The following is a 12,961-nucleotide window of genomic DNA, read 5'->3' as shown; positions in this document are numbered from 1 at the left end:
TAAAAAATATAAAACGAGGTGAAATATTTTTATAAAAGTGTCACGCCCTCGGTTAGTATTTTACAATGTTATTTAGAAAGATATTTATTATTTTCTATATAACTGAATAAAAAGCATTTTACTTATACTCTTTTTCATCAAATTTGTGTTTTTTTTAAAGAAATTGGATTTTGTTTGCTTTTCTTAATTTCTTGTTGCTCAGTATCAAACGTATAACTTCTCTTTTGATTCACATATTGAACCACTTGAAAAATTACTTTAATAAAAAAAGGTGATCGAATACAGTCGAGCACGTTCGAGCTTGCACATTTTTGGGTGATGCCAGTTTAACGCGCTTGTTTTTTTAGTTGCCAGTTTTGCAGTTTTTACATCCGCGAGTCTATTACTATGAGTGTTTATAATGCTTATTGGCCGTTTACAAAAAACGCGGAACTGTTTCCCAGTTAAACTCATTCCGGAACCGGTTCGGATTTCTGAATGGAGTCATTATCCCGGTCAAACATGGAGTCATTATCCCGGTCAAACATGGATTCCAAATGAAATGCAACAACCGATTCCGACTCAGAATCGGTTGTTGCATTTGATTTGGAATCCATGCTGACTCCATTCAGGATTCCGAATCAAATTCCGAATGGTTTGATCGGGTTAAATCGGCTGACCATGTTTGTCTGCATTTTTTTTGACTGGGATGTTACGCCGTTTTTGTTTGTTTCTGTTTGTTTGCCTTCCAAACTTGTGTGAAATTTCTATAGTAACTTATGAAATTTAATACAGTTGTGTTTAAAGTTTGTCCGTTTTACCGATTTTTGGTGAACAGGTGAGTCAGAGCCGAGACCTTTATGTATATTACAGATATTACATGAAAGTAAATGTAAACAAACGAGCAAATGTAATTGTAACAAACGAGCAACGTTTTTTCCCGGCGTCCGTTGGATAATTCAATACATTTCAACGATCCTAAGCATAATGAAGAAAGCATCATCTACGAATGTACCGTCAGCTAGTACATCGCGATCACCCGAGCCAGTGAAGAAACGGTTGAAGTTGGACAGCAAATTGAAAGTCGGTGATTTTGTGCAACAGTTTGCTGATTGTCGCAAGGAGACGGCCAAATCGATACTAGATTTCGATTTTAAGAAAAAACGTGTAAGAGTTCTATCCGATGCGAAGGAAGTGAGGGACGACAAATGCGGCGTTATGTACTGGATGTCGCGGGACGCTCGTGTGCAGGATAATTGGGCATTCTTGTATGCCCAAAAGCTTGCTTTGAAGAATGAGCTGCCATTACATATTTGCTTCAGTTTGGTGCCTAAATTTCTCGATGCTACTATAAGGCATTATAAATTCCTGTTGAGGGGTAGGGTTGTTGGCTCATTAAAATAGTATTCGATTTCCTAAATTAATTTATTGTAGGCTTAGAACAGGTGTCTGAGGAGTGCAAAAAGTTGGACATAAATTTCCACATGCTTACCGGGATGGCCAAGGATACCATTCCCAAGTTTGTCAGAGAACATAAAATAGGAGCAGTGGTGTGCGATTTTAGTCCACTACGCCTACCCACTCAGTGGGTAGAGGATGTCTCAAAAGCTTTACCACCGGAGGTTCCGTTTTGCCAAGTGGATGCACACAATATTGTGCCCTTATGGGTAACTTCGGAAAAACAGGAATACGCAGCCAGGACTATTCGAAGCAAAATCAACAAACATCTTGATACATATCTGACAGAGTTTCCACCGGTTATAAAACATCCACATAAACCATCTTTCAAAGCTAATCCTATCAACTGGGTTAAGCTACAGGATATTTTGCAAGTAGATAGAACTATAGACGAAGTGGATTGGGCAGTTCCTGGTTACAAAGGAGGAGTTGCTATGTTGCAAAGCTTTATTGAAGTGAGATTACGGAAGTTCAATTCCAAACGTAACGATCCGACGAATAATGCTCTATCGAATCTCTCGCCCTGGTTTCATTTCGGGCAACTTTCCGTTCAACGAAGTGTATTGGCTGTTAAACAATACGGCAAAGGGTTCTCGGAAGGAGTGGCAGCGTTCTGTGAGGAAGCAATCATTAGACGAGAACTCGCGGATAATTTCTGCTACTATAATAAGCACTATGACAGCTTGAAGGGTGCTCATGATTGGGCTCAGAAAACGCTTCAAGATCATCGTAAGGATAAACGAACGAACGTTTATACACGAGAAGAATTTGAGCAGGCTAAAACTCACGACGACTTATGGAATGCTGCGCAGATACAGATGGTTAAAGAAGGCAAGATGCATGGTTTTTTACGAATGTATTGGGCTAAAAAAATTTTAGAATGGACTCGAACACCAGAGGAAGCATTAGCGGTTGCAATTTTTCTGAACGATCGCTACCAGCTGGATGGCCGGGATCCCAACGGATATGTAGGTTGTATGTGGTCAATTGCCGGCGTTCACGATCAAGGATGGCGCGAGCGAGACGTATTCGGTAAGATTCGCTACATGAACTATGAAGGCTGCAAGCGCAAGTTCGATGTGGCTACTTTTGTAGCGCGCTATGGAGGAAAAATGCACAGAAAGAAGTAGGTCATATGCTGATCGTCACAAGTATTTATTTAATTTTAATGTATGGTGGCTTGCTTAAAAAAAGGCTAGTGTGTACATTGTAAGCCACCAAAACGATCCGAAATACAAAAGAATCATGAGCACTATCTCAAAGGAATCTTTAGGACACTTAAACCAAAAAAGTAACACACAATAAAGGTAGATAAAAATATGTTTTATTGTATTTTCATTCGTAAAACATGCCGATAGAATATGTGCAAAACACAAATCTTAACGCAATAATATATCTCAAAGGGAATATAACAAATTGATTGAACAATAGTACGTAGTCAATAATTGAGACGTTTAATCGTATCGGTTGGCCTTTCATAGATTTATTTCAATAGCGTCAAAACTGGGAGATTGATGTAGATTGTAGCGATAAATGCTCGAGTTATTGTCCCTTTTGCGTATCGCCGTAACGCAAAGGGTTATACGCAGCCGCGTGTATGTAAGATTTTCGTTCATTTTAGAATGATGCCGTATATCGCGGTGCTAGTATAGTCCCCATAGCATGTTACTTTATCAGTTTTATCAATATGCAATACGTTGCGTTATAATGCTTCTTTTTCCCAAAAAGGCACTATATTAAATGTATAACGTGTTAAATTCCGTTCACTGTGTTGTCTTTGCTGAGCTTTTGTAATGCTTGTGCTTTTTATTGGTGTCTTAATGTTAAATTTGCGTTAATTTGTTTTGTTTGATCTTCAGACGAAAAAGTTTAAAGCTTGAAGGGTGTATAGTTGATTTAGTGTTGTATTGATAATAAACAATCTGACGTATAATACTTTTAGGGACAACCGATAAAAATGTTCTTTATGTTTGATTTGGTAAAAGTTAAAATCTACGATAAAAATGCATTTCAATGGCGAAAGTTTTGACTAGATTAGTGATAACAATTATTATATGAAAATGTTGACTTATGCTGGGAATGGACAATTGGTGGAGTAGATATAATGTTTCAAATTTGTTCCGTGCCGTTGAATACAATGTTGTAAATTTGTTTAATAAATGTTTCTTAATTGAGAATTCAACTTCTGTGTGGAAGGAAAATACGATAATTCTGTATGTTATTCCTTGTTGTTGATGGAGTACTGAATAAATAGTTGCCTATTTTTTGCAATTCGTGCTGTCGAATGAAAGAATTACTGTCAAGGCAGCTGTAGAATTTTGTGTTATTGATAAAAAGTAGTTGTGCTATTGTTAAAAAGTACCTACAGTTGTTTTAGGGTTGAATCACTTTAATTTTCCTCTCGATGTAAGCCCGACACAAAGGACAATCGTGAATATCAATTTGACATCCAGCACAGCAACACATGTGGCCGCAAGGCAGAAAAATTACTTGTACCTAGAAATATAGATTAAATAGCAGAAAATTGAACTCTCCCCTTGATCCTTGTAACTCACAGTTTCTTCTAGACAAACGACACATTCGGCAAACTGCACCGCTCCATTAGCCACTGAATGTTCTTCTGGTGGGGAGCTTGGGACTTGGTGTTCGCGGTCTTCCACTAGTGGCGGCGCTGTTGGGCTTTGGGTTGATGAACCGGCCTCCGTTTCCGGATACTCTATTCTCTGATTGAGATAGTCATAATAGTTACTAATTGACAACAAAATAGCTTGTCGATCCGATGAATTCTGTACACTAGCATCTATTAAATCATGCTCATTAATACTGGACAGTTCCTTATCTCGATTTTGCCAAATTTTTGAAAGAAACGGTAAACAATGAACGGCTCCGTTCTCAAGAAATTGATACCCCAAGATGGGATCGACAGATGCTGTGTCTTTGGTAATCTCCGACGGTTGATGGTCGAGTAGTTTTTGGTACTGCATCAGCCAGAAATCGGTTTGTTCACTTTCCTGTTGCTGTTCGATGACTTTGAGCGTTTCAAGCAGCTGTAAAGAAAATAATCCAACATACGTATCGTGATGATCATGTGGACGAATGCACCATGGATGAAATAGAAAACCCAACAAACCTGTTGCTTTCTTTGGTCTTGTTGTTTGAGCAAATCCATCAGTACGTAAGTTAAATTTAATCGTTGCTCGGCTAGGTTATTCTGAAATTAGTAATGTTTAGTAATCTGTTCCATCCTGAACATATTCTTATCCATACGATTTGATCATCTTGACTAGTCTTTTTGCGGTCGATTTCGTACGTTGTCAGCGCAGCTAGTTGCGATTCAACAATGCGCACCTGTTCGACCAAACCCCAGGTACGTGAATCGTTTCTTGCTATAAGGGCAGCCACAGCCGATTTCTGTATCTCTTCGTCACAATTTATCTGCTCTATTATATCATGTCGATTGCGGTCGTAGTTTAGGAATACGTTGTTCAGCAGGTTGTTCGTTTCATATTCCCTTTCGAGTATGTTGCGCGAGGATTGATCACGTTGATTGTGAAAATTCTGCACAACGTTTATCTCGTTTTCCAGCAAATCAGTCATAGCAGTTAGAATTTCTTGTTTGCGAAGATCATTTTGCTGGATCCGAAGCTGTTCGATGAGCCGTTCCTGATCCTTGCGTTCGCATTCAAGAAATGCGGGATCGGGACCATTTTTAAGGGATAGTAGTTTTTGCACTAACTCGCTCGAATGTTCCTCGTCTGTTCAGAAATAAATAATATCAAAAAAGTAAAATCACACCTCCACAGTAATATGTTATACCTTTTAGAATATCATTAATCAAACGCTGTCGCTCAGATTGCTTCTCTTCTTGCAACTTTGTCACGTAACTTTCATTCTGGTTCTGTTGTTGTAGCAATTGTTGCAACAGTTCCTGCTTCTTCTTTTGCTGTTTCTCGTGTAGCTTACTCTCGGCTAGATAATCTTTTTCATAAGCTAATCGTTCGGATTCTAGCAGCTTACGTTCCTTCATATATCTATCCCGTTCCAGATCACTTTGACGCTGTATGTCCCGCTCGCTGCTAATTAGGTTAATTGTGCTAGTTTTACTGCGAGTAAGCTGATCTTCCGGCGGCGGGATAACGATTTCACCGGTCGAAAGATACTTGATAATTGCGTTTGTACCCCTGTTGACGATGTCCGCGGGAGGTTCGACAATAGAGTTCGGGTCAAGTACTAAATCTACTAGATTATCACATGTCGCCAGCTGATTCGACAGTTTCGTCAACCGAACATTTCCGCTGATGTTCAGTATTCTAAGGTTGGGCAGAAATGTTATTTGCTCCAGAGTAGTTAAATTGTTAGTGGAAACATCCAGCAATTCCAGCTTTTTCAGACGATTGATGCTTGGCGGAAGTTTTTCCAAATAATTGTTCGATACTAATAGTTCCTGAAAAAACATGCGAGATCTTAAGTAAGTACAATTGGTAGCTTTATCTGCAAATCTCAATCAACATCGTTTAAATGTTTTAAATGAAAATCTGTTCAAGCACAAAAAATTTGGTTCCACAATCGTGTTACGGAATTTTGAAATGTCATCTGTTACGCCACACTTTCCAGAAGACTTTCAGTTGGACAATTACAGGGCTAGTTTTAGGTTACTACATCTATCTATTTATCTATTTAAGGTGAGCTAAATTTTCACCCACCGCATTTCAAATTTGACAATAGTTGAAATGCAAAGAATCTTCATCACACGCACTCAAATCAAATTCACCACTTACCCTGAGGTTTTCTAGCTTGTATATCTCGTCTGGCAGTTTTTTGAACCGGTTACTAATAAGGTTCAGTGTTACTAACAGTTGTAGGTCGTCCAGGGTTCCCCCTCCACCCAGCGATGTAAGCTTGTTATTAGCTAACGTCAGCAGCTCCTTTCGCAGCACCTTACACATAACATACACACCCGGTGGTACATCTTTCAGGTTACAATCCGCTAGGTCGTAAATCGGCTCCGGAGTTTCTTTGGCCTACACATGATAGTCGAGAGTAAAAGTGTGTCATTAATTGAAAATCGATAAAAAGAAAAAAAAAACATTACAACGTACCAGGCACTGTTTTCTCTCTAAACGAGCTTTGTAATCCATCGTGGTTGGCTGTTCGACCGTACTATTGGGCATCTCAGTGTTTGTTGTAGGGAAATTGTCATTGTTTGAAGACGAAATACGACAACCCATAAAAGAGTATAAACTAACTATTGACTACTAATATGCTAAAGCAGTGTAATCTTATCGGGAAACCTTCAGTTTAGCGTAACTCGTTGAACTGGCTCACGTCTTGATGTTCTACGCAATAAAACGTCCCCCTATTGGCCACATAAATAAAATGTCCGATTAGATTTGAACTTGCTTGTCGGTATCGAGATTACTGCAATATTATGATGAGACTTGACTTCATGTTCTATTTTGCATATCACTAATCACAATCCTTTTTGTATAGAAACACAAAACTTCTGAAAATATTTTGAACAAATTACCGTATACGAACAAACACATATTAACCAGGTATCTTTATTAGTCACGCCAAATGGTACAACTCTAAAAATCGCATTTATTTTTTTCTACTTGCAACAGAACGATGTACGAGTCACGAGCACAGTTGTTTTGCATCATTATTCAATGTTCTTTATTGATAATATGAATGAGGGGTGCTACGATGCACATATATGTTGTGATTTGCAGATGCGTTGCGTGTTCATGTCTTTATGTTGACAGCTTAATGAATATGCCCAGTAAAGTACAGCCGGAAATGAACTGGAATTCAGGCTGGCTCCAGTTCGTATTCCGGCTTCAGTGACACAACCGATTCTAACTAGAATCGGTTGTGTCACTGCAGCCAGAATACGTACTGGAGCCAGCCAGAATTCCGGTTCATTTCCGGCTGAGCTTAATTGGGTGTATTTAAATTGTCAGTTTATTTAAGGGGAGGAGAATGTTAGTATTTTCATTCAATTTCCATATGAAAATGCAAAACTTCAAAATTATTGCAAAAATTGAAAATTGAGCGAGTAACGGAAAGTCTCCGTAATAGCAACAAAAAAAAATGTTTTGCGGTATACATCATAACTCAGAATTTACTTAGTTCAATCGTTTTGGAATTTTTTGCGCATAATTCCCAAGTTATCCGTAGTAATTTTATGCACAAAAATCCTATTTTCGCTAAAAACCTGTTACTGTAAAAATATTAATAATAATAATAATCAGAAAAGCTCGTAGTTCCCTGGACAACGATGTGAAATATTAGGTCAAATGGTAGGCTGAATAAGGATGCGTTGTACTCTACTTTTTGTTTCGCTCAAACGCGACTATTTTACATTTTCCAAACCAGATATTTTATGTAATTATCCGCTCGCCCATCTAGTATACTGCTTCTTAGGTATGTCTATTGTCTAATCACTGTAAGCCGAGTTACAATCACATACTAACAGACATAAGACTATGACGGAATTCCCTCAAAAGACATCGATCCGGCAATTTTCCCAGAACACTAGTTCTCGACAAACATATGATTACGGCCTAAAAGCCAACTGTCAAAATCCACTTTGAATGGAAATTCCGGACAAACCGTTACACGCCAATCACAGATGTTGATAATAAACGAAAGAGAAAAGTTTTCTCTTTCATAAACTGTTGTGAACTGTGTTCGACTAGTAACGGTTTGTCTGGAAATTCCATTCAAAGTGGATTTTGACAGTTGGCTTTTAGGCCGTAATCATATGTTTGTCGAGAGTTCCACCCTTTATTCACAGTCCCAAAGACTCATTTGCTAGTGGATTACCCCTTAGGTTTGGGAACAATTTTTCACTAGTGCTCTCTAAGAACGGTTGGTTTCAAAATCGTCCAATGAAGGACGTTCGTTGGACCAATTTGGATAACGTTCAAATAACCGTTCAACAAACGTCCATCGTTGGACCCGTGTTGAACGATTTTGAAACAATTTTTTAGACGTCTCAGTGGGTGGTCTATCCCCCATATGCTTGTTCATACACTGAGAAACAAATATATGCATAGTTAGCATAATTTCTATTCCCGTCTCTTTTCTTCTGCTGTGATTTTTATGCATTTTCATGCATATCCTTCTAGTAAGCATTCAATGAGTGGATAGACCGAATATGTCCAATGCATAAAATTTACAGCAGAAGAAACGAGAAGCACATAGAAAATTCTGCTATCGATGCATAAATAAAATTCTGCGATGGTGCCATAATTTCAAATGAGCAGTTCCAACCTAAAGGTGCTTACAGAGTGGTGGAGAGAAGCTGAGCTGGCGCTGGAATTGACATTAGAATGCGAGATGCGAGAAACCTGCTTGCTGCAAATTAAAGGGATGATGTCAGAGTGAAAGCCGAGCGGATCTGTGCCGACTGTCTGCTTTTACTCTGACATTTGCTACGCTGCAAGCAGGTTTGTCGCATCTCGCATTCTAATGTCAGTTCCAGCGCCAGATCAGCTTCTCGCCGCCACTCTGTAAGCACCCTAAGGGTGCTTACAGAGCGGCCGCAACCCAGTCAAACCATTCGGAATTTAATTCGGAATCCTGAATGGAGTCAGTATGGATTCCAACTCAAATGCAACAACCGATTCTGAAATCGATTGAGTTGGAATCCATATTGACTCCATTCAGAAATCCGAACCGGTTCCGGAATGAGTTTAAGGCCGCTTACACAGTGGCGGCGAGAAGCTGAGCTGGGGCTGAAACTGACATTAAGATGCGAGATACCTGCTTGCTGCAAACCAAAGGGATGATGTCAGAGTGAAAGCCGAGCGGATCGGCGCCGATTGCCTGCTTTTATTCTGACGGGTTCTATTTGAGTTGCTGCCAAATCATCATGTTTTAACCACAGTATAGTACCACAGAAAACAGACATCCATGATCGAACAAAAATATTTAAAAAACATTTGAATTAATATACGATAAACACTAGCGCCGCCACATCAACTTATCCCAACTATCCGTCAAATCCATTCCGGAACCGGTTCGAAATCCTGAATGGATTCAGTATGGAATCTTGCTCAAAGAAAACAACCGATTCCGACTCTATCGGTTGATGCATTTGAGCTGGTATTCATACTGGAAGTCCGAACCGGTTCCGGACTAGTTTTACTGGGTAGAGGAATAACCACTGTCAATTCAGTCGAACTCAGCCACAAAAAACATGACGACAGTAGCGCACCTGGTTTGGATATCCCAACTACCTTCGAAACCGTTAGAGATTTTACACAAGTTGAATGCTAAAGATGGACGTCTGTTCTCTGTGATAGTATCCTCGCACAGTGATGCCACTCAAAACAAAAGTTGGCCAAAATCTCTAAATCTGTCGAAATCACTAAACTAGGTTATTTTAGTACTCTGGATTCCATTTCGGCTTATACAATTTCACAAAAAAATGCTTTTGGATTGATTAGGGTGGTCCCAACACACAAATAAGAAATTTCCATCGAATAGGTTAGTTTTGGCTTTAGTGCTACAATCTGGTTGAACGGTATATTATTCAAAACCAATAAATTTCAGGCATTTTCCTGATCTTTGCAAATATCGTTTGTGCTTTCTATCCGTTTATAAATATATCGTTAAACCACTTCCATTTTGTCGTCTATGTTAGATATATTATATACGTCTTGTAAAACATCTCTTCATTTTAAGAAAATTTCTATATAATCAATTAAACTAATGATTATAATAAATAAAACCCATGTCTTATCATTTCTTACCATTATTATTCGAAGTCATCTTTAAAAATGAGAACTCGCACCAATCAGAAAAACCAGCTTCTTTCAAAAGCGAAAATTTAAAAATATGTTTAAGCCTTCCGCGATAAGCTTCTATCTGAACACTCTTCCAAATGTTGTTTCTTTCAATCTGTCAACGAACGAAGGGTAACTTTCAAATGCGCGTACCTCCTCGTTACTTCCACAGCCTCAAAATATTGATTAGTTTCAAAAACAATCATAAGTCATAGATGCGTTTCATCTTCTGTAATTATTTAATTAGAAAACATTTATAAGCATATTTATAGCACGATTTTTTAACATACTAAACAGTAAAGCGCGCAATGAATTTGTGGACGCAGTCAGATATTGTACCCTAGAATGTATCGAAGCAACTAATTCCAGCGCCAGCTTGGTTTATGCAAAATTCATAGGAAACACGCATAATTGCAATAAATTCTATGTTCTAAAGTCAATTATGAGTTAGAAGTGTTAAATGAGCTCGAAACCTGAAAATACCTCATTTATAATCAGATCTCAACATCCAAAAAATACTTAGAGATCTTCAAATACCACAATTAAGGTTATTAATTCAACTATTTTGGACCATAAGAAAAATATTTTTGATGATAAAAATTGAATTTCATATTTTCAATTTTGGCCAGCTTTGCATCACTGTGCCTCGGGGACCATAACTGTACTATTCGAGAAATGGTTAACGGTGGGCACAATACACCAAATGATCCGAATGGATTGTGATATGGTATGTTTTTTGTGTCATGATCTGCTAAATATCAAAAAAAACTTTAATACATTTGTCTACAGTGTAAGAATATACTAATTATGTAGCGTGCTAGAAAATTGTACATAGTAGAATCACCGAGAACTGACATACAAGTAAAGTTTCCAACGTGTGTAAGAAATAAAAATGTCGCTTTGAAATGACAACAGCAAATAGCAACTTGCCACTGGCCGGCGCTTCGATCGGCCAGCAATTGCCTTACGGGGCTTGTGTGCAAACTTGGATACAATGGTGACTCACGCATGCAAACCTGTATGCGATGGTGATTTTCAACGTATTTTCTTTTAAATTTTTGCACAGGTGTTTCGGGAAAGTTTTTTCTAGTTTATATGTCTGTTCTTTGTTGTAGAATGTTTAATGTACCTTATGGTATATAATCCAATACCGCTATAATATGGCAAAAATGGATTATACGTTCTCCATTCCCGTTATAATATGCCTCTAAATTTGTTCGAGAAAATTGGCATTTTTGAATGGTAACGTTACTTAACATCCTATTCGGTATATCGTCGCTGTTGTGCTATCTTATGACAAACGCCATTTTGGGGTGAACTGAGTTAGATATGCCATGTTACCAGGGCCTTGCCCCTAACATTTATTTTTTGGCTCATTATGGATTCGCCAATAAGTAACTCACGGTCCCTCCAAATGTCAAACCCATTCATGACGTTTTGCTGACATAAAATCAAGGGCTCTCATTTTTCTATCGATAAATAGTATCTAAGGAAAAAAACAATTCACAGGTATCTAGGCGAAGAGAACAATAACCGAACCAGAAAAATAAAAATTCTCCCATAGAAGATTACCTCGTATGTATATCGCTATGATAGAGGAAAATCATAATTTAATAATTTGATAATTTTATTATTACAGGTCATCTAGCAAACTAGACACTTGTATTGATTGATGATGCCAGAGTTTCCCCGATCAAACCATTCGGAATCCTGAATGGAGTCAGTAAGGATTCCAGCTCAAATACAACTGATTGCAAAACCGATTTAGTCGAAATCGGTTGTTACATTTGAGCTGGAATCCATACTGACTCTATTCAGCATTCCGAACCGGTTCCGGAACTGAATGCCCTCGTAACTTCTGGCTAGGTGATGACGACCCTCTCAAAGTTGCTTTTTCAGTGTGTAATGTTCAACAAGACGATGAAACCGGATACATCCGACATGGATTCTAACGAGGTCTTGTTGGGACTCGGCAGACACGCGCTCATTGATAGTACAAAATGTCCATTTTTGTTAGTGGAATAAATAAAATGATTTGAACGATTGCAGCTTTTGTCACAAGTCTTGATATTTATAGTTGAATTTTTCTATCCTATTTAGAAATAATTCTTAGTGCCATTTAACCGAAGATGACGCTGTACTGTAAAGGATACCACGGCCTTAGAGTACCTACAACGTGGCCACGAGGAGCTGAGGTGGGGCTGGTACTGACATTAGAGTGCAAGATGCGAGAAACCTGCTTGCAGCATATCAAATGGAGCATGTCAGAGTAAACGCAGGCAGTCGGCACAGATCCGCTCGGCCTTCACTCTGACATCATCTCTTTGGTTTGCAGCAAGCAGGTTTTTCGCATCTCGCATCCTAGTGTCAGTACCAGCCCCAGCTCAGCTTCTCGCAGCCACTCTGTAAGCGGCCTTAGGCAGAATGAAACTGCATGTAAAAACACAATATATCGAAAACTAGTTGTAATAATTCGATAAAATAGTTGAGCTTTCCAACAACTTCGTCTCTTTTATTCACATTTTGTCAGTCATTCGAGACTTAACCTGTTGTAGCCTATTACTTAGCTACATCAGGAAATTCTCGTGTGATTAAAGTAATACGTACAGACTATATGGAATATAGATTTTATTTCGGACGGCCCTAATTGATCTTCATACGTAGGCATGTTTGACTCATCGTCATTTTCTAGAATCACTATCAAACTGGGCTCGAGTCCAGTGAAAGCG

At 38.6% G+C, this 12,961-nt stretch overlaps 2 protein-coding genes and 1 long non-coding RNA gene across 11 annotated transcripts; 2 read left to right on the top strand and 1 right to left on the bottom strand.

Moving 5' to 3' along the window:
- The first annotated feature begins 689 nt into the window (after positions 1–689).
- Positions 690–2,759, top strand: LOC131689245 (deoxyribodipyrimidine photo-lyase). Of its 3 annotated transcripts, none has more exons than XM_058974202.1 (3): positions 690–817; positions 963–1,357; positions 1,414–2,759. In XM_058974202.1, the coding sequence occupies exons 1-3, from the start codon at positions 759–761 to the stop codon at positions 2,565–2,567; spliced, it is 1,608 nt and encodes a 535-aa protein (XP_058830185.1). In that variant the 5' UTR covers positions 690–758; the 3' UTR covers positions 2,568–2,759. The 3 variants fall into 3 exon arrangements, with proteins under 3 accessions (XP_058830185.1, XP_058830186.1, XP_058830187.1); XM_058974204.1 differs by having other exon boundaries at positions 716–817; positions 908–1,357; XM_058974203.1 differs by having other exon boundaries at positions 702–1,357.
- Positions 2,760–2,782: 23 nt separating this feature from the next.
- On the bottom strand, positions 2,783–7,112 carry LOC131689244 (E3 ubiquitin-protein ligase LRSAM1-like). Of its 6 annotated transcripts, none has more exons than XM_058974197.1 (8): positions 6,537–7,112; positions 6,216–6,458; positions 5,254–5,881; positions 4,705–5,192; positions 4,568–4,648; positions 3,993–4,484; positions 3,804–3,933; positions 2,783–3,745 (listed from the first exon to the last, which is right to left on the bottom strand). In XM_058974197.1, the coding sequence occupies exons 1-7, from the start codon at positions 6,663–6,665 to the stop codon at positions 3,811–3,813; spliced, it is 2,184 nt and encodes a 727-aa protein (XP_058830180.1). In that variant the 5' UTR covers positions 6,666–7,112; the 3' UTR covers positions 2,783–3,745; positions 3,804–3,810. The 6 variants fall into 6 exon arrangements, with proteins under 6 accessions (XP_058830180.1, XP_058830184.1, XP_058830182.1 ...); XM_058974201.1 differs by having other exon boundaries at positions 2,783–3,733; XM_058974199.1 differs by having other exon boundaries at positions 2,783–3,714.
- Positions 7,113–11,717: 4,605 nt separating this feature from the next.
- LOC131694272 (uncharacterized) lies at positions 11,718–12,235 on the top strand. Of its 2 annotated transcripts, none has more exons than XR_009306450.1 (3): positions 11,718–11,807; positions 11,872–11,894; positions 12,099–12,235. It is a non-coding gene; the product is annotated as an uncharacterized LOC131694272 (long non-coding RNA). The 2 variants fall into 2 exon arrangements; XR_009306451.1 differs by having other exon boundaries at positions 11,872–11,951.
- Positions 12,236–12,961: the final 726 nt, after the last annotated feature.

This window comes from Topomyia yanbarensis, chromosome 3, assembly GCF_030247195.1.
Source record: "Topomyia yanbarensis strain Yona2022 chromosome 3, ASM3024719v1, whole genome shotgun sequence".
NCBI lineage: Eukaryota > Metazoa > Arthropoda > Insecta > Diptera > Culicidae > Topomyia > Topomyia yanbarensis.
Note: the sequence above shows the minus strand (reverse complement) of the source record. Positions and strands in the feature narration are given on the sequence as shown.

Coding starts and splice junctions, on each gene's coding strand:
- LOC131689245 (XM_058974202.1), top strand. CDS start 759: ATGAAATTTAATACAGTTGTGTTTAAAGTTTGTCCGTTTTACCGATTT. Junction 818..962: donor TACCGATTTTTGGTGAACAG/GTGAGTCAGAGC, acceptor AACGATCCTAAG/CATAATGAAGAAAGCATCAT. Junction 1,358..1,413: donor TTATAAATTCCTGTTGAGGG/GTAGGGTTGTTG, acceptor AATTTATTGTAG/GCTTAGAACAGGTGTCTGAG.
- LOC131689244 (XM_058974196.1), bottom strand. CDS start 6,665: ATGGGTTGTCGTATTTCGTCTTCAAACAATGACAATTTCCCTACAACA. Junction 6,459..6,536: donor TAGAGAGAAAACAGTGCCTG/GTACGTTGTAAT, acceptor TATCATGTGTAG/GCCAAAGAAACTCCGGAGCC. Junction 4,649..4,704: donor CTAGTCAAGATGATCAAATC/GTATGGATAAGA, acceptor TACTAATTTCAG/AATAACCTAGCCGAGCAACG.